The sequence below is a fragment of the Microcebus murinus genome, chromosome 11 (assembly GCF_040939455.1).
Source record: "Microcebus murinus isolate Inina chromosome 11, M.murinus_Inina_mat1.0, whole genome shotgun sequence".
Classification (NCBI taxonomy): domain Eukaryota; kingdom Metazoa; phylum Chordata; class Mammalia; order Primates; family Cheirogaleidae; genus Microcebus; species Microcebus murinus.
The window spans coordinates 87,661,192-87,686,928 of NC_134114.1; the positions used below are offsets into that span (position 1 = coordinate 87,661,192).

At 39.6% G+C, this 25,737-nt stretch overlaps 1 protein-coding gene across 1 annotated transcript; it reads left to right on the plus strand.

Annotated features, from left to right (window-relative positions):
• Positions 1–3,637: 3,637 nt before the first annotated feature.
• ARL14EPL (ARF like GTPase 14 effector protein like) lies at positions 3,638–8,927 on the plus strand. The gene is made up of 3 exons (XM_076007890.1): positions 3,638–5,161; positions 6,806–6,945; positions 8,006–8,927. The coding sequence occupies exons 1-3, from the start codon at positions 5,066–5,068 to the stop codon at positions 8,226–8,228; spliced, it is 459 nt and encodes a 152-aa protein (XP_075864005.1). The 5' UTR covers positions 3,638–5,065; the 3' UTR covers positions 8,229–8,927.
• Positions 8,928–25,737: the final 16,810 nt, after the last annotated feature.

A 25,737-nucleotide genomic window follows, 5' to 3' on the forward strand; every position in this document is an offset into this window, starting at 1 on the left:
TGTGTGTGCGTGTGTCTTTTACTTCCAAATGTATTTTGAGGGATGTCCTACAGATACTCTCTCTGAATAAATGACATATCTGCTGCTGAATAAAAATAGAGATCAACTTTTTGATCTCTAGAATTTAAACTGAGTACTTTTCTTGCTTTGATAATTAGCTTGTGTCCTTAGGGGTAATGGTGGAAAAATACTGGTTCTGCCCTATGCAAGACACAAACAACTTATGTAAATTCAACTATACCTGCCTGGGGCACCCTAAAGGTGAGTGTAAGTGATTACACCCTAAAGTGTAAGTGTAAGTGATCATCTGTGGAACACAATGCAACCATATAGCTGCTATTGCTCGTAAGTGATTAAAGTGTGAGTCCTTTTGCTTGGAATGCCCCTCCGTGACCTATCTTCCTTCTATAGTCAGCTCCGTTTTTACATGTGAATCCCTATTTCTGTTAAGTCTTTAGTTTTCTGGGAGCAGTGTTACACTTCCCGTTCCGTCCTCATAAAGCCTCTTCTTTTGTGTACATACAGAAAGACAGAGCTCTGTCTTCCTTTCTTATGAAGCCACCAATCCTATCAGATTAGGCTGCTACCCTTATGACCTCATTTAGCCTTAATTACCTCTTAAAGTCCATATATTTAAATATAACCACACTGTAATTAGGGCTTCAACGTAGGAATTTGCAGGAGTAGGTGGGACAGTTCAGTCCATAGCAGTCACACATATAGACAAAATCACCCTTGAAAACTCCTTTAGAAAGTGCTACACTGGGCCGGGCGCGGTGGCTCACACCTGTAATCCTAGCACTCTGGGAGGCCGAGGCGGGCGGATTGCTTGAGGTCAGGAGTTCAAAACCAGCCTGAGCAAGACCCCGTCTCTACTAAAAATAGAAAGAAATGAACTGGACAACTAAAAATATATATACAAAAAATTAGCCGGGCATGTTGGCATATGCCTGTAATCCCAGCTACTTGGGAGGCTGAGACAGGAGGATCGCCTGAGCCTAGGAGTTTGAGGTTGCTGTGAGCTAGGCTGATGCCATGGCACTCACTCTAGCCTGGGCAACAAAGTGAGACTCTGTCTCAAAAAAAAAAAAAGAAAAGAAAAGAAAGTGCTACATTGGAATAGCGCAACACAGCCAGGTATTTCTCTAGCATTGGAATAGATTATTATTTCTTAGATTGAGCATCAGATGAAGTAGTTCGCTTATGTACAAGAACTATGATGGCTGAATTATCTGTGATTAATAAATGATTTTTACCTTTAAACCTCAGAACCACACACCCATATCACTCAGGGGAACAACACCAGGTCCCAGTCTCTTATCTTCCTACTCATTCTGAGGCACAGGTCATTGAGGGGAACTCCGGGCAAAATGACTCAGGATTTAATCACTCACACTTATCTTTAGAGTGCCTCAGGCAGGTATAGTTGAATTTACATAAACTGTTTGTGTCCTGCCTGGGCTACAATGAGCATTTTTCCACCATTACCCCTAAGGACACTGGCAAATTATGAAAGCAAAGAAGGTGTTCTGTTTAAATTCCAACCCCAAAATTGGTTTCTGTTTTTATTCAGTAACAGATAAGACCATTTATTCAGAAGCACTATGTGTAAAACATTCCTCAAAATGTATTTGGAAATAGAAGGTGCACACACATTCATCCAAGAAAGGAGTCAAGCTATTTTAATCTCATTCTGTCTCTAGTCTTAGTTCCTATACTTGCTAAAAATAATGGTCACTATTATTTCCTGGGACATGTCTCTGCATTCACTGGTTAGGAATTCCTGCCTTGGGAATACCAAGCAAGGGAAGAGGGGGAAGTTCTGAACCTTTTTATTACTTTTCCTGGGACAGATAATTTGGACTTGTAATAAAATCCAATTATAATGTCAGTCCCTGGTGAAATTCTATTATAATTCCTTTTGCTTAATTTGGAATACAAAGGAGCAAGTTTTTCCCCCCAGTTTATTTGTGGAAGCCCATCTTTCACTAGGCTTTAAACAAAGATGCCTCAGGCAGAGGATCTGTATAAATTATTTATTTCTTCCAGTGCAGTTAAATTTGATAACTTTTCAGGAAAAGTTCTTGCCTGTATAGATGTTCATGATGTCTCATGGGGAGGAAAATTATTTGTTACCTGAAGCAGTTGGACAGTTTGGGGCCCCTTTTTGGGGATTTTCTTGAAAAAGTACTAAACAGAGCCCAAGAGAAAAGGAGATCTTTGTGGATCTGGAAGGGCTTCTTAGAGGAAGGGAAAATTCAGTTAGGTAGGGCTGGGAGGTGTGTTACTTGGAGTAATGGGGTCAGGTAGCTTTAGCTGAAGTGTAGGTATACCAGGAGATGAGCCTACACAGGTAGGTTGGGGACAGCTGTGATGGACCTTCACTGATATTCCAGGGATGTGGGTTGTTATTTGCAGAGAGAAGTCATTGAAATCTTTTAATAGGAATGAGATAAAGAAATTTCTGATTTGGGAATATTAACGTGGCTAAAATGTATTAGGAGAATTGGGGATGGGAAAAAACTGCAGATGTTCCTTGACTTACAATGGGGTTATATATATATGAAAATGCACTTTCAACTTAAGATATTTTCAATTTATGATGGGTTTATTCAGACATAGTCCCCTTGTAAGTCAACAAACGTACAGAATGCATATTGGTTTTGAACCATGGCAAAGTCAAAAAGTCGTAAGTCAAACCATCTTAAGTTGGGAGCCATCTGTGTGGACAACAGTTTTATGATCACTGGCCAGAGTGAATGGAGAAAAGCCTACCTACTTTCCCTACCCCAATCTTTCCCATAATTACCTAACAAGAAAATTCACCTGGAGAGCTTATTAACTATACATATTACCAAGAATCTCCCCTGAAAATTACAAACCAAGTAGGCTTAGAATTCAGCGGAGAATTTATGATTTTAAAAACAACCCTACATAATTTTTATATTCTTACAAGTTGAAAGATACTTCATAGAAATACTTGGTTGATCAGGTCTTAAATTGCATGTGAGGGTATCAAAGCAAAACTTGTTCTGGACAAAGTGTATTTTTTAACCAGGCAAGGAAGGCTATTCTGGCATTGCAATAGGGGAGAGAGGCCAGAACTTAGTCTAAATTCAACTCCACTGAAACAAAGAGTGGAAAGATTCCAAAGGGCTGGAATGAACCACTAGAAATGTACTGGAGAATGATGGGGGGTGGGGGGAGGAAACACTGGTCAATGATGTGTGTTGTACATTAGGTTATTTGAGTTTGCAAATACTATTCTCTATGATTGGGCCATGTGTTTTTGCTAATGGGTGCATTACCAAAGTTAGGCTCCTGTCCTCCCATAGAGACTGGGAGGTGGGGGTGCTATGTTTCCTGATGACTACATGTCAAAGGAATGGCTTCCAGGTCCTAGGGGACAGTCCTGTGTTATAAAATGACAAGAGTATGTGAGAAGATTTGCATCTCAAAGGGGCAGAGGAAGAATTTGTAATTGCAAGTTTTCCAAAGAGAATGATCTCTAAGGGAAGGGAGGCCAGCTGCCCATAGTCAGGAAGAAACCTGGCTAAAGCTTATTAGAAGTGAGGATGGTAAGGGGTTAGGTATTACTACTATTACCACTACAACTATTATTACTACTACTATCATCATTAAGGTAGACTACTTAATAGAGAATGGAAAAGAAGAGTTAGGAATGTTAGAAAAGGAAAATCAATATTACTTTTGAGCCTAATGTGGGGAATGGGAACGTGACATACAGAAGAATGAGCAGTCCAAAGGTGTTGACCCTGGACTTTGGGAGAATGAAGATCCAGTGATAGAAATGAAATTTCCAGTTGGCTGGCAGGGATTTGGTGCCAAATGACCCAAGCCAACTTGGTGAAGCCTAACTATTAGGTTCCTCTGGTAAAAATGGCACCCTGTAGTCAGCATTATGAGAGTTAGGGAAAGCAGCGGGGTTTGTGGAAGCCTCCTCTGCAAAGTGGTCTTTCTGTTAGAACACTGAGATCAGACCAGCCCTGGACTGTGCATTCACAGTTAGCATGGTGTGTTGGTTCCATCTCAGTCACACTTGCGCTCGCGTGCACACACACACACACCCTGTATTATACACTAATGAAGTATTTTGAAGTAAGTTACAGGCATTTTAGCAGCAAAGTTTTATGGAAAACTGATGACTTCCATTGAGCACAAGTTGCATTAGAAATTAGTCAGAACACTTGAGTGAGGAGATCAGGGCCTTTAGAAGTAGCCTTGGCAGCGATATCAGAACAGGCGAACAGGTGGCAGCTAAAACCATGGGTAGATGAGATTTTCACTAAGTTACTGGGGATGTGTGACATTAATGTATCATCCTTTTGTTTTTTTCAAGGGAGTAAGGGTACAGGGGGAAGCCAGGCACAGTGGCTCATGCCTGTAATCCTAGCACTCTGGGAGGCCAAGGCAGGAAGATCGCTCAAGGTCAGGAGTTCAAAACCAGCCTGAGCAAGAGCGAGACCCCGTCTCTACTAAAAATAGAAAGAAATTGGCCAACTAAAAATATATAGAAAAAATTAGCCAGGCATGGCAGCAGATGCCGATGGTCCCAGCTACTGTGGAGGCTGAGGCAGAGGATCACTTGAGCTTAGGAGTTTGAGGTTGTGGTGAGCTAGGCTGACGCCTCGGCACTCTAGCCCAGGCAACAAAGTAACACTCTGACTCAAAAAAAAGGGAGGTACAAGGGGGAGAACAGAGATCTAAGAATTCATGGTCTTTTTAAGCAGGAGAAGAAGGGCCCCAGTGTTGCCTGTTCCAGATGGGTCTATGGTGCTAAGGACTGTCAGGGATACAATTGAGTTGCTCATGGAACTCCTGGCAGAGAAGAGCATCAGGAGACTGGGCTGGGGGAGTCAGATACAGGGCTTAAGAGTGAGCAGAGAAAAGGAGCCAGGGTGCAGATGGCAGTTTCAGGAAATCTGGCTTTGAAAAAAAGTGAGATGTAGAGGGAGAGCAGAAAAGAGCCGTAGATGAAGTTCATGGGGATGTATGATATTAATGTGTTTTGCTTTTTTCCCAATTACTCTTTTAGCAATCAGAAATGAGTGAACAATCAGGGAAAAACAATTCCATTCAAGAAGGACACACAGATCATAGTTCATCTGAGAAAAACTGTCAAATTGGACAGAAACAACTGGTATGGCTCACAGATTGTATGTTCCGTGTTATTTGGGGTGTTCCTACTTGAGGATCTTTGAGATGCCCATGGACTTGGTTGGGAAGGTGGGCCCAGCCAGGACTTCCCAGGACAGATCTGCTCCCCGGTGCTGATGGACCTTTCACTCCTCTTCCCTCTGCTCTTGTTGGGCCGCTCTCACCTCACCCATCTCCCCACCCCTCATGTGCCCTGATTTTTAGCCCAGCATTCTGAGTAGTAAAATCCTGCCCTCAGAGTAGAACATTTGTGGAGAATACATTCAAATGGTTTAATTTAACAAACCCTTATTTTTTTCATGTAGTGGTGCTAAAACGTGGTATATATTAATTCATCTAATTGTCATTATGAGATACTGTTGCTAACCCTGTCTTACAAATAGAGAAACTAAGGCTTAGAGAAGTAGGAACTTGCTCAAAGCACAGCACTAACAAGTGGCAGAGCCAAGACTAGAGCACAGTTAGGCTTACCCTGGTGTCTCTGTTCTTAGCCTCCCGCTACGCTACTGAGACTAGTACTAAATGGTACTGAGTCATTCTTATTTCATAGTCAACCCTAATGCAGTACTGCTTCATAAGGTTAAGTTTATATTTTAAAAAAACCCATATATACACACCAAGAGAAAACTTTAAGGAAACATATTTATAATATTTTAGACTATTATAAACTACAGAAAAGCCTATGAAATTCTGTTAAGTAATATGTTGCATTGAAATTCATACATTGAAAGTTCCCCTTTTGGGTTCAGATGTAGTCTTTCATGTATTTGTCAGCCTATATGTTTTTGAGCTGCTCAGATTATTTTCTTCTAAAATCCTTCAAAAGAGCCTTCCCTTCCCTTATGACATGTGCCAAATGTTCACACTAAGTTATCAGTGCGGTATTTGATTGAAGCATTTTGTTGTTTGTCTTCCAGATCAGGCCCTATTTAATCACTAATTATAAAAGCTCCCAAACAGAGACTTTGAACTACTCTAGAACACTCTAGAAAGTCACTTTAGCAAGATTGCTCTTGTTCCTATTGGGCTTTGACGGAGAGTGGGTCCTTCGGGTGGCTGTGCTCTGAAGCAGAGCTCCGGATGGAGCCCACACTCCCAGGGCAGGGAGCAGCTCTGAATCCCATCCCAGAGCACTGAGCAGGGCGGGGCCGTGTGTACTCTGGGTTCTCAGTGTGGTTTGAAACACTTTATACCGGCGTCTTCGGCTAACAGCTGAGGAAGGGCTTTTACTTCCTTGTCCTTATCCACTGTAAAATGCTAGTTCTGATGTTCCTCCCCATCAAATTTGGAAAGCTGACTGCTGTTTTGCAGGTGTAAAAAGAATTCTTCTGTTCCCCCTTGATTATTTTTACCTTTTAATTATATGAGTTTTATATGATGTATTTCTTTTTTTTTAATTGACTTGTGCACACTAAATACTATGTGTGTCTTTATTCAGAAAGAATGCTCTAGTTTGAGAAAACTTATACCATGTTCGAAAACTTAATTCAACTGTTTCTTTGTGTAAAACATATATACATACTTGCATGCCATTATGGTGAAAGTTAGAGATGGTTCATTTTGAGACAATGTAAAACAGATAAAACTATCCGGTTCTTACTGCTAATATGTTTTATTTGTTTCACAGCAACAAATAGAGCGGCAGTTAAAATGCTTGGCGTTTCAAAACCCTGGCCCACAGGTAGCTGACTTTAACCCTGAAACAAGACAGCAGAAAAAGAAAGCACGGATGTCAAAAATGAATGAGTATTTTTCTGCAAAATACAAGTAAGGTCATAAATTATTATATTTGATTTGTGGGATTATAAAGTGCATGAGTTCTCCTTGACAAAGCAAAGTAATTAAAGGTTGCCTCTTTGTTTTTTTAATGGTTTAAAAATATCTCTTCTAAAGTACAATAGCACCCCATGTGTCTGGAAGTAAGCAACATCAAGACATAGAGAAATAGACTATAATCCCAAACTAGGAATCAGTTTTTTAAAAAAAGGATTCAATGGCCAATGGACCTGTACTAGAGTAATAGCTTTAGTAGGAAAGATGATTTAAAGTAACAAAGATAGGCCGGGCGTGGTGGCTCACGCCTGTAATCCTAGCTCTCTGGGAGGCCGAGGCGGGCAGATCGTTTGAGTTCAGGAGTTCGAAACCAACCTGAGCAAGAGCGAGACCCCGTCTCTACTATAAATAGAAAGAAATTAATTGGCCAACTAATATATATAGAAAAAAATTAGCCGGGCATGGTGGTGCATGCCTGTAGTCCCAGCTACTCGGGAGGCTGAGGCAGGAGGATTGCTTGAGCCCAGGAGTTTGAGGTTGCTGTGAGCCAGGCTGACGCCACGGCACTCACTCTAGCCTGGGCAACAAAGTGAGACTCTGTCTCAAAAAAAAAAAAAAAAAAAGAAACATAGTAGTTGTATTCAGTATAGTGCTTTTAATAAAGAAAGAAAAAAGAGTGTAATCTATTAGGGGAAAAAATCCATCAAGAATGGTCAGATTTTAAAGAAAAAAATTGGGGGATTTGTAGGAGGAAGCTTTAGTCAGCTATTCCTCATCATTTTCTTAGGTGGCTTGTTACATTTCCAGCAATACTGGAAAAATAAAGTGTTACTCTAGATGACAAGCCTGGCTGTGCTGGAAATTGACTGCGTATTGATTGAATCCCCCACGACATCACTGCCGTAGAGTATCCTGGAGTGTTTCTGGGTAATCTCTAGGGGGCTGGTCCCTCAGAGTAAAAGGGTCGTGTGTCTGAAGTTTGCTGCACAATAGTTTATTCTCGACGTCGAGGACAACGGCACTGTCATGCTAGCCTGACGCTCTTCCTTTGCAGAGTTAGGAGGAAGTACGACAAGAGCGGCAGGCTACTCTGCAACGAGGCGGACCTGTGCGACTGCCTGGAGAAGAACTGCCTGGGCTGCTTCTACCCCTGCCCCAAGTGCAACTCCAACAAGTGTGGCCCTGAGTGCCGCTGCAGCCGGCGCTGGGTGTACGACGCCATCGTCACCGAAGCAGGCGACGTCATCAGCTCGCTGCCGTTTAATATTCCTGACTAGGGCTGTTATGCACGCACAGATCTGTTCCTTCCTATACGCTTAAGTCGGCCTCTTCCTCTTGGGTGAATTTTAGGGCTTGGGGAAAATGTTGGGAAAACATACTCAGGACTCCTGTTCTCTCAAGCTGCGGAGCAATCTCGAGTGGGCATTAATTCCATACCTTCTTACCGTGTTTTGTCAACTTCCTTAACGTGTGACTGTAGGGTGTGACAATAGACGGGTGGGTGTCTCTCACCAGCACCCCGTGTCTACTGGGCCTTCAAATTAAACATCTCTTCCCAGTTTGCTGATTCTTGAGAGAATGTGGCTGTAAGATGTTCAGAACTCCGTAGCCAAGAGCTTTGCTTACGTAGAACGTAGAATCATACGTTTGTAATATCTAGCTATCCTTAGAATCTTATACTTCGTGAGTTCTAAATCAGAGTTGCCACTTGGATTAAAAATAAAAGTCCTTGTGACTTTGTACTGTATATCCATAGCCATATTTTCTATTGTTCATGTTTTTAATAATTTTAAAATTAGATTTGGTAATGCTTGATAATATTTTTATTACAAATTTGTATTTTACTTATAACATTAAGAGATTAGGACTTGAATATCCTAAAAGCCAGGGATTTACATTTTTTTTCCAAAACTTCAAGATCAGTATTTCAGGATTTTTTTCAAAGGGAGGAAACTTATTATACAAAAATCGTTTGTTGTATGTTTGCTAATTGAATGTGTCAATAAACAGTTGACTAGATACCTGTTGTAGTCTTTTTGTTTCTGATACATTGTAGGAGGCATATGGAAAATTGAATTCAACCTTCTTTGAATTCACTTTTTATGCCAGTCTTTTTTACCCTAAGTCAGTGGTTCCTATTCATTAGTGTGCATGAGAATCACCCAGAGAGCTCATTAAAACACAGATTCTGTACCGCACACCCAGAGTTTCTGACTCCTTATGTCTGGGAAGAGGCTTAAGAATTCGCATTTATAACACATTCCCAGGTGATTTTGATGCTCCACTGTGGGGACTACACTTTGAGAACTGTTTCTCTAAGTTAGATAAGATACATAACATAAGGAAGTATTTAAATTGAGTAATTTAATAAATTTTCAAAAATAAATAAGAGCATTTGGTTTTAAAATAAATCTGAAATGTTATAAGCAGAGTTTTCCAGATTTATTTTTCCTCTATAATCAGTTTCAAAAATACTTGTTTCTGTACAATCTCCATGTGCCAGGGAAGGTTTCTGACAATTCTGGATTTGTTACCCGACAGTATGTTTTAGGACTAAAGTGACAAAAGCCCTAAAAATTATGCTGTGACTACAGAACGACTGTCCACGTATCAAGAGAACTTGCATTCTTCTGTGTCGTTTTCCGCAGGATTTACTTTGTTTTCCTGATTGAGTTCACTTGTTCTGAGCTTCTACAGTGAGCCAAACACTGTGCTAAGTGCTTCCGATGTGTCACCTCTCACCGTCACAGCCCAGGGAGGACGTGAAATCCAGTGACCAAGGTGTAACCTTTGAAATGCTCACCGGCAAAGGGCAACCAGGAACAAGGAGTAGGGCCTTTGTCGGTTTACACTTTGCTTTATTTTGAGAATAATTATTATTTTGTAACTGGTGGACCCAATGCATTGTTTTATTACTTCTTTACTTTAGAATCGTATAATTTAAAGCCAAAGGAACTTTCCAGCTCATCTAAATAGTAAATTAGCCAGCAGACGCCAGTGGAGAGCTGCTCCGTGCCAGGTGGCAGGGGCAGGGCACTGAGCAAACTCCACCCGGTTCCCGCCCTCACAGGGTTTATTGACTGAAACCAAACCTCTTTTTGTTGTTGTTGTTTTGTTTTTTACTTTCGCAGCTGAGGAAGTTTAGACCTAGTGAGATTAAATGGCCTGGGCAAGGACACACAGAAGAGATGGCAGCACGGGTTTTTCACACCGTGACTAGATCAGTGTTCCTTCTGTAACACCACTTTGGCCCAATCCTAAAATTCATCCGTGTTTTTAATAACACACACTCCTGCGTTCCAGCCCAAATCTTAGGATTTAGAACCTCAAGGGATGAAATCTGGGAATCCATATTTTTATTTTTAATTTTTTAATTTTTTTAAAATTTCAGCACATTACAGGGGTACAAATGTTTAGGTTACAGATATTTCCTTTGCCCCACCTGAGCCAGAGCTCCAAGCATCCCCCAGAAATGCCTTATGTTATATCCTCAGCAGTCCTATTTTCCTACTAAAACTTAATCCCAGGCAAGTTGGCATTAAAGACTCCTTCCCTTCTGTCTCGCTTGTCATTCAGTCTTAGGCATTAGATAAAGTAATCTGGCTTAAAATAATCTGGTTTAAAAAGTATGTTGGCAAATTATGTTGGTAAGTTTTCCAAGTAAAGCAAAAAATGAACTGAAGTAAAAACTTGCATAATTACTAAGCAGACACCTCAGACTGCTTTGATGGAAGCCTGGGAAAGCATTTGATGTAGTGCATTTTTAGAAATCAGGTTATTTCATCTTGATCTAATGCCAATTCAATGCATTTTTTCCAAAAGCTTCCTACACTAAATGATTATTGCAAAAATAAATTTATGTGAATTGTCAGAAACTTATTTTGCAAGAGTCTAATTTTTGTCACAAAGTGAATAAAGCTCTTTAGCTATTTGAACTACATTCAGATTAACCAAAAAATGTAGCTGTGCTATCTGATTACATTAACCAAGGAAATTGTCTTGTCATTGTGATAGGATTTTTCTCTTTTCTGCTTGGCTATCTTTCAATGCTGACGGTGTGTCTTCATGAATATGTATAGAAATTGAAGGAAAGCTATTTCACAGAAGGTTATTTAAATATAAACTGGTACATACCGAAGGATTTAGACAAGCCACCCTTTGCCCATTTATGCAAGGATTTGGGACTGGAATGACATATCACATGAATTTGCATGACAACTTTGAGTCTCATTTGTAAGAGTTAAAGACTATCTATACAGTGTCTGAGATAATCTTTCTGTACCTCCCCTTCTGATACCCGCCCCCCTCACCCAATGATATCCTAGATCCATGGCAGGTATAGACCTTGGGATGCTAACTCACAGAAAAGTAATTGAGCCCCTCTTTTAATATCTTTATTTGTTGCTTTTCTGGAAAGTAAACAATGCTGTCTTGGATATTTTGTGGATGTCACAGACTGTAGTTCTGTAATGCCTTGGAAACTTACACATTTACATGAGCAACGCCTTGGTGTTTAGCCATGCAGCTTATTTGCTACTTAAGTCCAGAGGGTGCCTTTTATATAGACTACTGTTCAGTGCCAACTACGCCCCCTAGAGGTGTACAGCACAGTGGCCCTGCAAAGAGGTGCCATTTGCTGTGTGGATTTCTTCATTGTCCAGCATTTGTTGACACCATAATTGGGTACTTTAGATTAGCTCATATTCTTCTATAAAATACTTCAAAATCCTATGTCTTCTCTTTTTCCTGTCTTCTCTTTTCAGGTTTTTTTTTTTCTTTCATTTTCTGTGTTGTCTACCACAGCAGAAGATAGTTTTGAGGTTGTTTAGGACAATAGTTGATATAGATGATCTAACCCAAGCAGTCTTTATACAATTTTTCTTTTTCAGAATACATATTTTAATCCTAGATTTAGAATACTTTTTCATATTCACAGATTTCCTAAAATTCTGCTTTTTCCACGGTATTTTTCTTCACTTTGTGAAAAGGAAATGGCTCTCTTTTCATCACTGTAATAAACAATTTACTACTAACAATAAATAATTTACTACTTAAGCCTCATACTCAATTTGAAAAATGTTTATTTTTGTGTTGACAGTTTATAGTTTTCAAAGATTATCTTCCTCTCACTATCATTTCAGATGAAATTTTTCAACCTTCAGTTTTTGTTGGAACTTCTCAGTGAAGCCATTTGGGCATGGAGGGGTTGTTTGTCTTCTTTTTTTTAATAGGAAGATTTTAAATAATACATTTTTTTTAAATAGTTATATTCCTTCTTCTATTTTTCTTATATATATATAATATATATTTTTCTAGAAATTATCAATTTTATCTAAATTTTCAAATTTGTACACATAAAGTGGTACAGAATATGCTCTTTATCAGTTTTAATTATTAACTATCTTCCCCAAAATTTTAATTATAAGTTATTGACAGAATAGTATAAACCATTATCTTTTCAGTAAATTCCTTTCCCCCTTAGTCAAAGTTGGATTCTCTTGCTTATAAACAAAACACCCTAACTAATGCAGGTATTATCCAGAAAATGGAGAGACACATGTATGTTGTTGCAGCAAATTGCTTTTTAACAAATTTCCACAAAATAACTTGTTCTTTCTCTATCCTGAGATACACCTAAGGTCTGATTTAAGAGGCCTAAGTGAAGGCCCTCATGTTTCTTTTCAATACAACTGTAACCAATAATGCTCTCTGCAAGGGGAACTGAAAAAGTGTTGCTACAACAAAATTTTTCAACTGAAATAGAATAGGAATTACCTTGTTTTTATGGAGTTACTACAAACAAATCCCAGGAGAAAGAAAGAAAGTAAGAGAGAGGCAGGGAGAGAGGGAGAGAGGAATGCTTTCACTTTGAACTGGTTCAAATTCAGAATCTCTTTCCAGCTTTGGATTTTTCCATACAGCACTTGGCAGCGGGATAGCACTAAATTATATTATTGCTATTATTTTTACATATATCCTTGAAAATAAGGATTATTTGCATTTTATAATTTTTAATAATCCAGTTTTCTAAAAGCTATAGAGAAAAAAAAATACATGCATGGTTTTGGCGCCCTCTGCTGGCTATTCATATGTACTTTAGGTTTTACGCAGAGAACAAAAACCAAGACAACTATTTTTCAGAACAAAACCAAGAATACTATTTTTCAAATGGATTTGGGAGTTTTTTAAAAAAAGATTGTTTAAGTGTGATTAAGATGAGATTTTTTCCCCTCTTCTTTGGGATAAAATATTATTTCCTCAAAAGTTTATTTCATTTTTTAATGTTTTCAAATTTATGACAGATATTTTTGGTAAATATATTTTAATTTTGGTAACTTTTCTTAACTTCAAAATTTAACTGAAAACAAAGAATACATTTAATAAAAACAAGGTTTAGAAGATATTTTAGGTAAAATGTCTGATTCCCCCTATGTCTTTCTTAGACTGTCTGTCGTGAAGGTGTCTGGCTCTGCAGGCTGTTGCCGTTCCCTATTCCCACGACAATGCCCTTCTCAGTCCAGTCAGTTCCTCAGCTGTTCTCCACAGCAGCTATTTAAACCTTTTAGCCTCTTTAATCATCACTTCTTTATCCTCTCAGCAATGTTGCCTCTTTCTTGGAAATGATAGAGGTTATCCAATATATAACTTTGACATCCTGATTATCTCCCCCTGCCCCAAATCCTGATAAGAATCTCTATATATGACTCTTCTTGCCTCCATTCCTCCAGTTGCAGTGAAACAAATTTCTCTCCAGTCAGAGAACAGTCGATTGGAATGGACCTCGTTTCCCTGGATTCTGTAGGAACAGCACTGTATCAGTCATGACCATCTCTTCTCTTTCTTCTTCATTTCTTTGCACTCTTACTCTTTGTTGGCTTTTCATAATCAGCATATGCTTATTGCTAATGCCAGCTAGGGTCTTTCAACTGCAAACAGCTCTGGCTAATTTAAGCTAAGAAGTCTAATTTAAGCTACCAAGTCTAAGGAAATGCAGAAGAGCTTGGCCTCTGAAAGAGATACCAGAGCAGTTCTAATGAGCTGGGCAGGAACATAGCATAGACAGTGTTCCCAAGGACCGATTGGCAGGAGCTTAACCAAGCTGAGAGACAGAGCCAAACTATCAGATGTCAGACCAATTAATTAAAGCAGTAAGCCAAAAATGAAAGAGGTAAGGCTTTAATCATTTGCTGCAATGGTATATGCAACACTCTAAAACCAGATTGTTGTGAGATTCAATGAAATCATGCTTGTAAAGCATTAAAACCATCCTACACACACAGCAAACATAACTTGATAAACAGCTATCACGATGTATTCAGAGCACCCACAGTGCCCTGTGCCAACATCAATCATTGCATTTTTTTCTTCGTTGTTGTTGTTTTGGCCTCACACTGGTGTGTAAGATCCTTAGGAGGAGGGACTGTGTTTTTAAAATACAAGGTCCCTAGCACAGAGCTTGGCACAAGGTAGGTATTTAATAAATGCATGCTGGATAAAGGTAAGAGACATCATGGATTACATGTTAGGGAATATGAAAGTAAAATAGGCAAGGTTATAAAAAGTCCTCTGGGTTTCCTAGAAATTAATATAAATTATTTTCATTAAAATGTTTGATTATCATTTTTATCAGCTCCACTGGATGAACATCCTGAATGCTTGTTCAAATAAAATTGAAGAGTCTATCAGACGAAAGCTTTTCCTTTCCTTTGCCTTCCCCCCACCACCGCCACTAGCATCATCATCACAGTCACAACTGTCTTCAAGAACTTTAGGCAACCATTGAAGAATAATCTTCTTGGTCAGTTTACCCAAAAAGAAATCCCTGTTGCAAGTTAGGTTCCTTGGGAAGCCAGATCTGAGAAGAGGTTCATATGCAGGAAGTTGAGTGCTTTTGAGGTTAACACTTAGGAGGAGCTGGATAGGAAGCAGGGTTGGGTAGAGGAAGAGGATAGGCTGCCATGCAGTTACAACGAGTACTTGGCTGGCCGAGCAGGGAGCTGTGATGTTGAAATGGCTATTTGAAGTTGTACCAGGTTGACATCAGGGGGACACAGTGGTGTGCTAAAGCTGACTTATTCTTATAGGACTGTGATCGTATGCATCTCTTCCCTGAGTGCGTCACTGATAGACACATCGGTAGCTTGACATGGGCCATGGTGAAAACATTTACACTATAGTAATTGGCAAATGCTACAAATTAGGGCATTTTTTTTTTCCTTCAGAGATCTGGTTGTTAAATATAACCAGTCATTAGTACAGGCTGTCCTGAGAAGTGGGTGTGACCTTGGGCTCAGTGGTGCTCTTCAGGTGAGGCAATTCCTGAAGAGGACCAACAGCTCAGTCAGCGATGTTAGCCAGCAACCTTCCCAGCAGCCGTGGGAATACCTCCTCCCTCCCAAGGGGGGTATGGCGGCACAGCACAGCATTCACGACAGTCCCCATGATGGGCTTTTGCCGCCATGAGGAAGCACAGAGATGATGACATTTCTAAATTTTGTAAGTGTCATTTTGACAGCATTATTTCCTTTATAATTCAAAAAGTTTAAAATAATAAATTTTAACTTCCAGAACAGTTTTAGAAAACAGATACATTGTGAAGACAATGTACAAAAAGTACAAAAAAGTACAATGTACTTTTGTACAATGTACAAAAAGTTCTCATACTGCATACCAAATTTCCCTTATTATTGACATCTTAGATTAGTAGGGCATATTTGTTACAGTTCAGGAGCCAACATTGATAATTTATTCAAGTCTACACTTTATCCAGACTTCTTGGTTTTTCTGTTCCTTGTTCTGTTCCAGGATCCCATCCATTTAGTCATCATGTCTCTGTAGGCTCATTAAGTCTGTGACAGTTTCTCAGACTTTCCTTATTTCTGATGGTCCTAGTCAGGTGTCTTGTAGAATGTCCCTGAAATGGGACTTGTCTCATGTTTTCCTCACGATTAAATTGAAGTATAGGTTTTTGGAAGGAAGACTGGAGAGATCAATTGCCATTTTTATGACACCTTCCCAAGAGTACTTACTATCAACATGATTTGTCACTGCTCATGTTGACCTTGATTACCTGCCTGAGGTAGTGTTTGTCAGGGTTCTTCACTGCAAAATTACTCTATTCTCCCACCTCCTCTACATACTGTACAATTTGGAAAGAAGTCACTATGTGTAGCCCATAATTAAGTGGGGAGTTATGCTTCCTCCTTTTTAGGGCAGGGCATTTTTATAAATTATTTGCAATTCTTTACAGGAGAATTTTTTCCCTCTCCTATTTAGGCATTTATTCAATAATTATTTGTTCAATAGTTTGTTTATATCCATATGGACTTGTGGATATTTATTTTATACTTTGGTTTATAATCCTATACTATTTAGTTTATTTTTTGGCTCAAATTCCTCTGGTTATTATTGGGAGTTTTTCAATTGACTTTTATGTCTCTTTAACATATCTGAATTATTATCGATTTTTAAAATTTATTTTAATTTTTTACCACTTCCTTACTTTCTGCACTACAAGATGGTCCAGGCTCATTTTGTATTTATTGCCACAGTCCTAGAATCAGCCATTCTCCAAGGAAGTCCACGTTTTTTTTTTTTATTGGAGAATGGTATTAGAAACCAAGATTGGGGCACTAGGTGTAATCAAGTTAAAAGATTTTAAAGTTAAAGTAGAACCTCAGATCAAATGCTCCACTATTACCTACTTGCCAAGTTTGACCTGGATGTAACAAATTCTGCCATACAAAAATAAGGAAAAAGTCAGGAGGGAATCAAAACAATATTTTTATAAACACATTTGAAACAGAGTATTTAAATATTACTTTGGTGTAGCATGAAAGTATCATGAAGTATCCTGAGTTCTGGAAAGACAGCTACTATGAAAGTGCAATATTTTCACTCATTTTTCAAGGTCCCAATAAAACTTATTCATTCTATAATGGAGTAAACCAAGGAATCAAAAAATGTCATGTTTAGAGACATAACCCTATTTCTCTTTGAGTATATAGTGTTCAAAGATTTCTATGCCCTTAGACATACCATTTAACTAAACTGGCTTTCCAACTGAGGTATTAAATCTTCAGTGTAGAAGCACTTAGCTTAAATTTATAAGATATGGGCAGGATACTGGGCATTTTGAGTGCTCTGAGGAAGTATAAGGATGGACCCACAGCTCTACAACAGTGGCTTAATGATGAAACTCAATGACATAGGCTTCCTTGCTAAAATGTTTGCTTCATATAATAAACAATCTGATAGTCCAGAGAAGGTAACTAGGTTGTTTGTATAGTAAAAATAGTGAACCGAGTTGAATCTTGAAGTCTTGAAGGTTTGGTTTCTCCACGCAGATGCTACTGGCTCTTTGGGTGGACAATTCATGATTGAGTGAGACTGTGATTTCTGCCCATTTATATATTGGCAGCATTCCTAAGGCATTGTAGCAGCCAAAATACCTCTACATAATCCATTCCGGAGAAACTGCTGGGAGAAGTATGTCACAGACAAGAAACTATAGGACTATAGACACAGAAGTGAGGCTGGGCGCAGCGCGCTGGAACAAAGAGGGGGCTGGAGAGAGACCCACACGTCGTGGGCAGTGACCTGTGGCTGTCAGGAGGCAGATAGGAACCTCTCTGGCTCTCTGGCTTGTTAGAAGCACCACTTTATCTTTGGCAATGCTATGCCGACTCTGATCCTGAAAGGAAGTAACTGCACTCGTCTTGTTAATTTACTAATCCAAGCAAACAGGAAAGAGAAAACCTTTCAAAATCCTGTGTAAATAAAAGGCAATTATATTAAGGAGCTATGTTTGCAATTTTTCCCAAATGCAGCAGTATTAATAATTTACTTTGGACCTTTCTTTCCTTTAACACAAGCAAACCTTAAATTTTGATAATGATTAGTGAATTAATATTACTTAGAAATTACCATAAGAATGATGTTAATGTTTAGGTCCCCCAAAGTATTTTTATTGGAATGTAACCTATTTTAGTACCTAACATAAAAAATCCTGACCACATAACTAATTCTTTTTGTTTTCATTATTTTTTGAGTAATGACTTTACTGTTTTTGTAAAAATAATTCATTTTCATTACTGGAAATTCAAGTAATACAAAGAAGTACAAAATACAATTTAAAAAGTTACAGAAAATCTCACTAACCAGAAATAATAATTGTGAACATTAACTAAACCTAATTCCGGGGGTTGCTCTATGCATATTTTTATCTAAATTTCAACCTATATACTATACATATAATGTATGTGATATAGACAGGTAGAAATGATTTTATTAAAGTAGACAAGAGAAGAAAAAGAAACTGAAGAAACAGCTATAGTTTAGAGAGTTGTTTCTTTAACAGAGATGTTTGTTCCTAAAGTATTCCTCTAAAACAGGGGTCATAACTTAAATGTCTTTAGGAATAGTGAGAATATGATTCATGAAGCAAACTATAGGTATTGAATTGCTTGTATTGTTTTCAAAATAAAAATCTGTCTAGTTATATTGCCTGTGTCATTACTGAGTACATGAAACAAAATGAATAAGAAAAATTTTTCTGCAGTTGACGAGCCAGGGTCGGACTACAGTTCTCCAGATTGTCACCTATGTAAAGTTTTTAAAAAGATTATTAAAAGCTTTAAGTTATAGTCAATTTATTTTTTCAAAGGATGTGTTTCATTTAAGGCAGCATTTGTTGATTCTCTGCTGTGAAAGATAAAGAAATTAAGACTCTAAAAACTTTATTTCACCTATTTTGTCCATTTTAAAATTAGTTCTCTAAGCTATATGTTGATTTTACATTACCAAGCATTATAACATTTATATTCAATTTCATAAATGAGTTACATTTTAGCTGTATGTGGGTTTAATGTTTACTACATGCCATTAGCATTTCCATTCCTGAATTCTTTATTTTTCATTAATCTCTTGATTGGCTTGTTTTCTACTATCAGTTTTTCCAAAAAGAAAAGCTCTTGAAGGCCATGAATGCAATCACGTTTGATAATATCTGACTTTTGCCTTAATAATTGAATAGCATGTTGGCTGCACATAATATATGTTTCTCAAAACTTGCTAGACATTGCCATGGAGAAGCCTGAGAGTTATTGATTATTTTACTCTTGTAAATGACTTTCTTTTTTCGCCTGGCTGCCTGTAGAAATTTTTCTTTATCTTTGAAGTTTGGTAATTTTGCCAGAATTTGTCCCAGCCTCATCATTCTGCATCAGTCCTTCTGGAAAACAATTTGCTCTTGCATTAAACTGCAGATTCAGTTTGTCCAACGTTAACAGGAAAATGTCTTCTATTAAATATTGTTTTGATCATCCTACAGAGGCAAAATGGACTGCCCACCCTAAATTTGGTTTGCCTTCTGGACCGATGATGCCACTTGTGCAGCAGGGAGATGTAAAAATATTTATTACTCGCATAATGAGGCCTCCTGGGTGAGAGCAGAGCAGACTCCCAAGCAGATGCCAAAATTGCTTGAGAGGGAGGAAGAGCAACTGGGTTTTATGGTGGTATGGGGGTGGGGCCAGGGTGAGGTCCCATATGCAGTTTGGGGCTTATGTGGTTTGAATTTCTCACCAGTGCCAAAGAAGTTAGCACCTGGGTTTTCTTAACACTTTGCCCAGATGTGAGGCAGAAGGGGGAGAGGGAGCGGTGGGGCTTGAAAACTGTCAGCAGTCAAACCTCAAAAATGGAGTCAGACTCCTTACACAATATTTGAATGTAGTTTTGGGTCTATTCATTAGGTGCTTTGCCTTGGGGACAAAGTGATCCTTATGTTGGCTTTTGTTTGCAGTATACTTTGTGTTTGTGCTCATTCCTCTGCTTTTACTAGGAGTAGCCCATCCTCTCTGTCAATAATTCAATTTGAAAGCATGTCTAATTTTTTTCTTGCAGTTTCTAATTTATATAATAGGAAATGGTGTGTTTTTAGTACTTAATTTCTTTCTTTGGTTTTGTGCTGTATATTTATTTATTTATTTTTATCACATTGTATTCTAGTTCTTATTCCACTGAATCAATTTCCTTATTGAGTTCTATCTTAAGGAGCATTCACATGGAAGTTTCATCTGTTTTTGCATGCTATATACCTTTCTTACCTATATTTTTCCATAGGATAATTGCCTAGTTGTCATGCCATTTCTTCCTATCCTGCTTGTGTTTGGCCTGGACCTCTCTGCCCAGACCTCTATTTTCTCTGTTGTGTCTTCTTGCTTCTTTTGCTGATTAATGGGAGACGTGTTTATCTTTCCATCTAGGATTCTAGCTTGATGGCTCACTATTGCATTCTGTCTATTTTTAATATTAATATGAGCTTAAAAAGAAGCTGTGGCTGAGGGTAGCATTTGTTAGCGGATTTAGTTTTTACCGTCACAGCTCGGAGATTTTGTTAACTGCTGTGTCAGGATTCGCCCCGCTTGGTAGGGGCAGGTCCAACCCATGAAGGAATAGCCGAGGCTGCAGATCAGCCCTTCCTTAATTGTGGGGGCCCCAAGCCCCTGATTCCTCTTGAGTCAGCCTCGTGATTCACTTCCTTATTTCATTCTTTCATTTCCACTTAGCATAGGGAAAGGAGTAGGGTGCCTTGGATTTCAGCCAGTGTTAACAATGAGGCAGGGAGGTTGAGCTAAGGCTATTTTCACTGCAGTTGCAATGTAGCCTTTTCCACTGCTTTTTTGTTTTTTGCCTCAGTGTATCTCTTATTCTTATTTTCTCTTTTATCTTTATATTCGCTAGCTCCCTATTTATCATTTGGGATATTTAGATGTAATGCATTTTTTTTTTTTTTTTTTCTGCTTTACTGCTCTATTTTCCCCTCACTCAGCTGCATGGAGAAGGATTCCTGGTGCATCCTCTGGGCTCCACCCACTCCTGCACTGGCCTGCAGGGCCCAGTATTCTCCAGGCGTTTCCCGGGGCTTTTTTCTTGGCTGCCCGTTCACCTCTAATTCTGCTCCTCTCCACATTGGGGGATAGAAAGGGAATTCTCACGGTTTTGTGGAAACTTTCTGTTCCTAGCACTGTTTCAGCAAGTCGGGGATCACCTTTATGATCCAGCTTAGCAAAGGCAGAAGCGCTGTTTCTTTTCTTTGCAGATATTTTTTTAAGTGTATTAAATTATGCCTCTTTCTGTGTTTGCTGTTGATGAGTGGATTTCTTTTTCCTGTTGTCCATTTGTGGTGTTTGCTAGTTTTTATTGCCTTTATTAGTCACTGGGTAAAAGGCAACCTATATTCTTGCCTTACTTTGTATGGGAAGCACCATCCGATCCTTTTCAAACAGTGTTCACTGGTGAAAATTACTGAAGAAACCACTCAGTCTTTCACACATCCTACGTGTAAATATCAGTTCCTTTAATGGCACAGGCCTCTGGGAGGTAGAATGGAGGAAACTAGGTGCAAATGAAAATGGAAGGGTGATAATTTGAGATGGTTTTCAACTTTGAGAATAGATTAGAATGGGATCCAGTCATCTATCACAAAGTGTGTTTTTGCTGCATTTTAATAAAGGTTTCCCTCCTATCCCCTCCCCACCTCCATTTGGCTAAGGGTGGGAGAACATAAATACTGTTTTTCATGGGCAAATGTGGCCTGCAACCTTGATATTTTTCTTTTTTTCTCAGCTTCTCATTTCTTTCCACATTATAGCCTATTACGCAAATACTCAGAGAATAGACTATGTTCAACTGTTCTTTATTCCTAGTTTATATCACATGAAACATTCACATAATTCATAAATAAAAATATTTAATTTAAAAACTTCATTCCCCTGGGAATCTGGGGAGAAAGTGTGGAATGAACAGTTCCATGTTTACCACCAAGAAGTGTTTTTCAATTACACTCCAATTGATTCTGTTACACCTATGAGGCAAGTGCTGACTGCAGAGCTAAAAACAGGGCTAAACACTGCATCTAAGCGATGGTGTGGAGAAGGGGAGGTGTGTGTACAGCGTGGGGGTGGGAAGGAGAGAACTGGGCCATTCGCTTCTGCAAGCAAATGTGACAAAGCGGCTGAATATGATGTTTGCATCTTATAGTCAGTCTGGCAGTGGGGCACAGGTGGCAGGTAGTTCTAGTCCTCTGCCCTCAAGTGACACTTTGGTGGATGCACTTGATTAACACAGGACAAGTTGTAGGACTGTAGACTTTCAAAATATTAAGGACCTATGCCATATAATTAGCCAACTCACTGACAGAATGGTCTGGGCACATCATAAAATGCCTGTCCCCTCCAATTTGATGACATGTATTAAAAACTTACTTAAAAGGTCATTTGAGGTGGACTAGGATGCTAGGGCTTAGATACTGTTCTGGTGGGTGAGTAGGTATTAACCTTCCTATAATCATTTCGATTTGGGCCTGGAATGTTGAAAGATACATTTGGGTGGGGCTCTTTGGGGTGTCCAGAGTTTACTTAGGGTGACAGGAGACCTCTGGGAGAAAATAAGTCCCAGACCTTGGCTTTACTTCATTGGTTGTCAAATATCCAATGCCTAATAAGGAGAGGGTGAGTACACACCGAGGCTACAGGCAGAGACCACAAACAACCCTTTACCTGCTCCACACATGACAGAGATCACACCCAGAAGGAAGTTAGCTCCCAGGATATGATGGAGGGCTGACACCAGACCTCACTCCAACCGGTGCTGTGATGTACTTTGGGAAAAAAGGTTGTATGTGAATTGAAAAAACTGCACAATGAAGACTGAAGCATCCTGGGCCAAGGAAACTCTTGTTTTGGGACTCCATTAATGGAATGTAACTGTCTCCAGTATGTTAACTACCTCTCCAGATAAGCTCATTCCCACTTGCTTCCTGGGCTTCAAGCATGTTCCTCTACTTTCCCAATAAAAAGGTAGGCAGAGGTTTAGCCACGAGCTCCTCTTCTCTTGCAGCTCTAGGACTCAGTTTCTACTCTACCAGACCCATGGAAGCTCTGGATTCTCCAGCAGGGCTGCCTAGAGGCACCAGGTGCCAGACACACTCCAGAAGTGCAAGGGTGGTATGAGCCATAGGACAAATTGTGGCCAAGAAGAGAGAAAAAATTGAAAATAGTTTGCAGAGAAATTTCTTTTGTCTACTCCCACCCCCAGGCTGTTCCATGACACAGTGACTTCAAATAGTTTCTCTAGAAATATCCCACAATACTGATAAATAAGCTAGCTTTTGAAGCTGTAACCAGTTGGATAATATTTCATGCTGTATGTGCTTTTCTCCTCTCCTTCCTTACTTCTCTTTTGTCCTCACTCCTACTTCCTTGCAATTGTAGTCCCCAATGAGGCACTAGCATGTAACTCAGGTTGTTTTCTAGAGAACCCAGGCTAACACAAAGGTGTTAAAGGTAAACTTGGTGAACTTGGTGAAAGGTAAAAAAGGTGAACTTGGTGAAAATTTGTGATGAAGGCAAGGATATGAAAAAACCTCTAGGTATTCAGCATGGCTTAGTAGCCATAATAGATCAGGGGCTGCAGATCTGGGCTCTGCATCTTCAAGATGGGTTTTCAAATTTAGGGGTTAAGGGTAAAGTGTGGTTCAAATTCTGCCTCTAAAAAGTACATTTCTTGTTCTATAGAAGGTGGCAACCATAGACATCTAAAAGGACTTTTTCATGGACATATATGCCTATACTCCAGAGAATGCAGAAATATCTTGGGTGAGGTTCTCATTTGAGGTATGGAATTATTCACAGCATTAAGCCTTTATAGCAACAAGTGGAATAAGAAATAATGAGGCTATCATTGGAAATGAAGAGATTTAGAGTGTGGGGCATCTGTGTCTACTAGAGACTCTTTTTTGTGAAAACCTTAGAGGTCTGTGTTTTGTTTTCTAAGGAGGATAGGGTATTTCTTGTGTATACACATCACAATTAATTCTCACCACAGTCCAGGAGAACAGACATTTTTCTCATTCCCATTTTATAGATCAGGAATGGAAAGCTTAGTGAGAGTAAGTACTTTGTCCAAGGTTACACAGATTTGGGACTTGGGCCATCTTGATGCTCTTTTGCTCAAAATCCCAGCTATGTTTTTAAAGGCAATTGAGGAGGAGGTGAATTTCACTAAAGACTGGAAACAGTTTTAGCTGTTTAGTGGCTCTACTTCAGGCAATGAGTCAAAACAAAAAGGAAATGATTCAAAGGTTGAGGGAACTGGGACCCTTTTAAAGTTGCAGGTAGGGTAATCTATGTTTGCATCTGAGACCTATAATTTATGTAGATTCACATACATCTTTTTCAGATATGCATACATTAGGGAGTGTGTTGAATACTGTAGAACGAAATGTATTTGTATGTGTTCAACACACTGTATAATTGACTCAATTATCCATGTGGAGATTATTAACTTTTAATTTGCAATCTGGTTTCTCCTTTCAGTTAGGATGTTGTTGGGCTGCTCCAGGAATGCCAACTAATTTAAATAATAATTTAAGTAAGACATAATTAGGAAGGAAAATTAAATTCAATCTTTTGCCTGCTCTTTTAAGATTCCACCGCTGATCCACCCACTATCTTTTCATTCCCCGGTGCCTTTTTAGTGCCACAGAACTGTACTGCTTTCTATCAATTATTGCAATACTTTCCTAGATAGCTTTCCTGCTTACCTCTTTCCAATCCATTCATCACTCTGCTGACAATAATCTTAAAAAAAAAAGAGCTCCCATCACAAAATTTCTTGACTTCTAAGCAGTTTCTTCTAAAAAATGTCTTCTTCTAAACAGTTTAAAAAACCCCAACATTTAATGGCTACTTATTGCTCACCAGATTAAGTGCATAGGCCACAACCTGTCATTAAAGCTTCTGGGAGCCTGAATTCCTGACTGTTCTACTCTAACTCGGTTCAAACAGCTCTTCCGCTCCTCCGCCTTTGTGCACTCCTCTGCCCTACCCTGAAATGCACAGCCTCACCTTTCAGTCTCTGCCGACCCACTGTGTAAGCCACCTGCCCCTGCAGGCTCTTCCTGATCTACCTCCCAAGCCCTTCACTGTTCCCACCTCTGAATCCCTTTAACGCACTCCACGTTTTCCTCTGAGGCAGGCCAGCGTATTTGCTGTATTAGTGAGACGGCCTGCCTACTCTCCGGTGAGATCCCTGACGGCAGGCTCTGTGGCGGTTCATTTCCCTTACCATGCAGTGTCAGGGAGAAAAGAGGGTCGCAACAAACGCGGGTCCGTTTGAACTGCTGGCAAACCCCGAGGGCAGGGATTTAGGTCTTCCGTATCCCCAGTGCCTAGTACAGGGCTTAGCACACAGTAGGCCCTCAACGAATGTTGTTGAAGGAATCCAACGCGCACGACACAAGCTCCGGGTGGCGCTCTGCAAAGCCTCACTTGGGGGACGCAGGTGCAGGAAGGGCTGATCACACAGAGTCCGTACGCAGCTGGCGGCGCCACCTCTGCTGCTCGGGGATGCTCTGGGAGCCCACTCCACCGCCCGCCTCTCCGCGGGACTTGCTTAAACCTGCCCTGTTTAAAAAAAAAAGAGAGAGAGGAAAAAAATATATGTATATATATTTTCTCTCTCTCTCTCTCTCTCACACACACACCCACACCCCATCTATCCAAGTATGTACATACCTACTACATAAGTAAATACATACATATAAATAAATAAATCTATCGGCACAGCCCTAACTCTGACACCACTAGACTGGCTGGGAGGACAGGAGCTCACCCCTCTGCCCTCCGGCACCGCAGGACCTGTCTCACCGCACCCGGCCCTTGGGAGTCCCAGGCCCCGGCGGCCGCAGCGCGGCTTGGGCCTTCCGGGCTCCCGTCCGCCGCG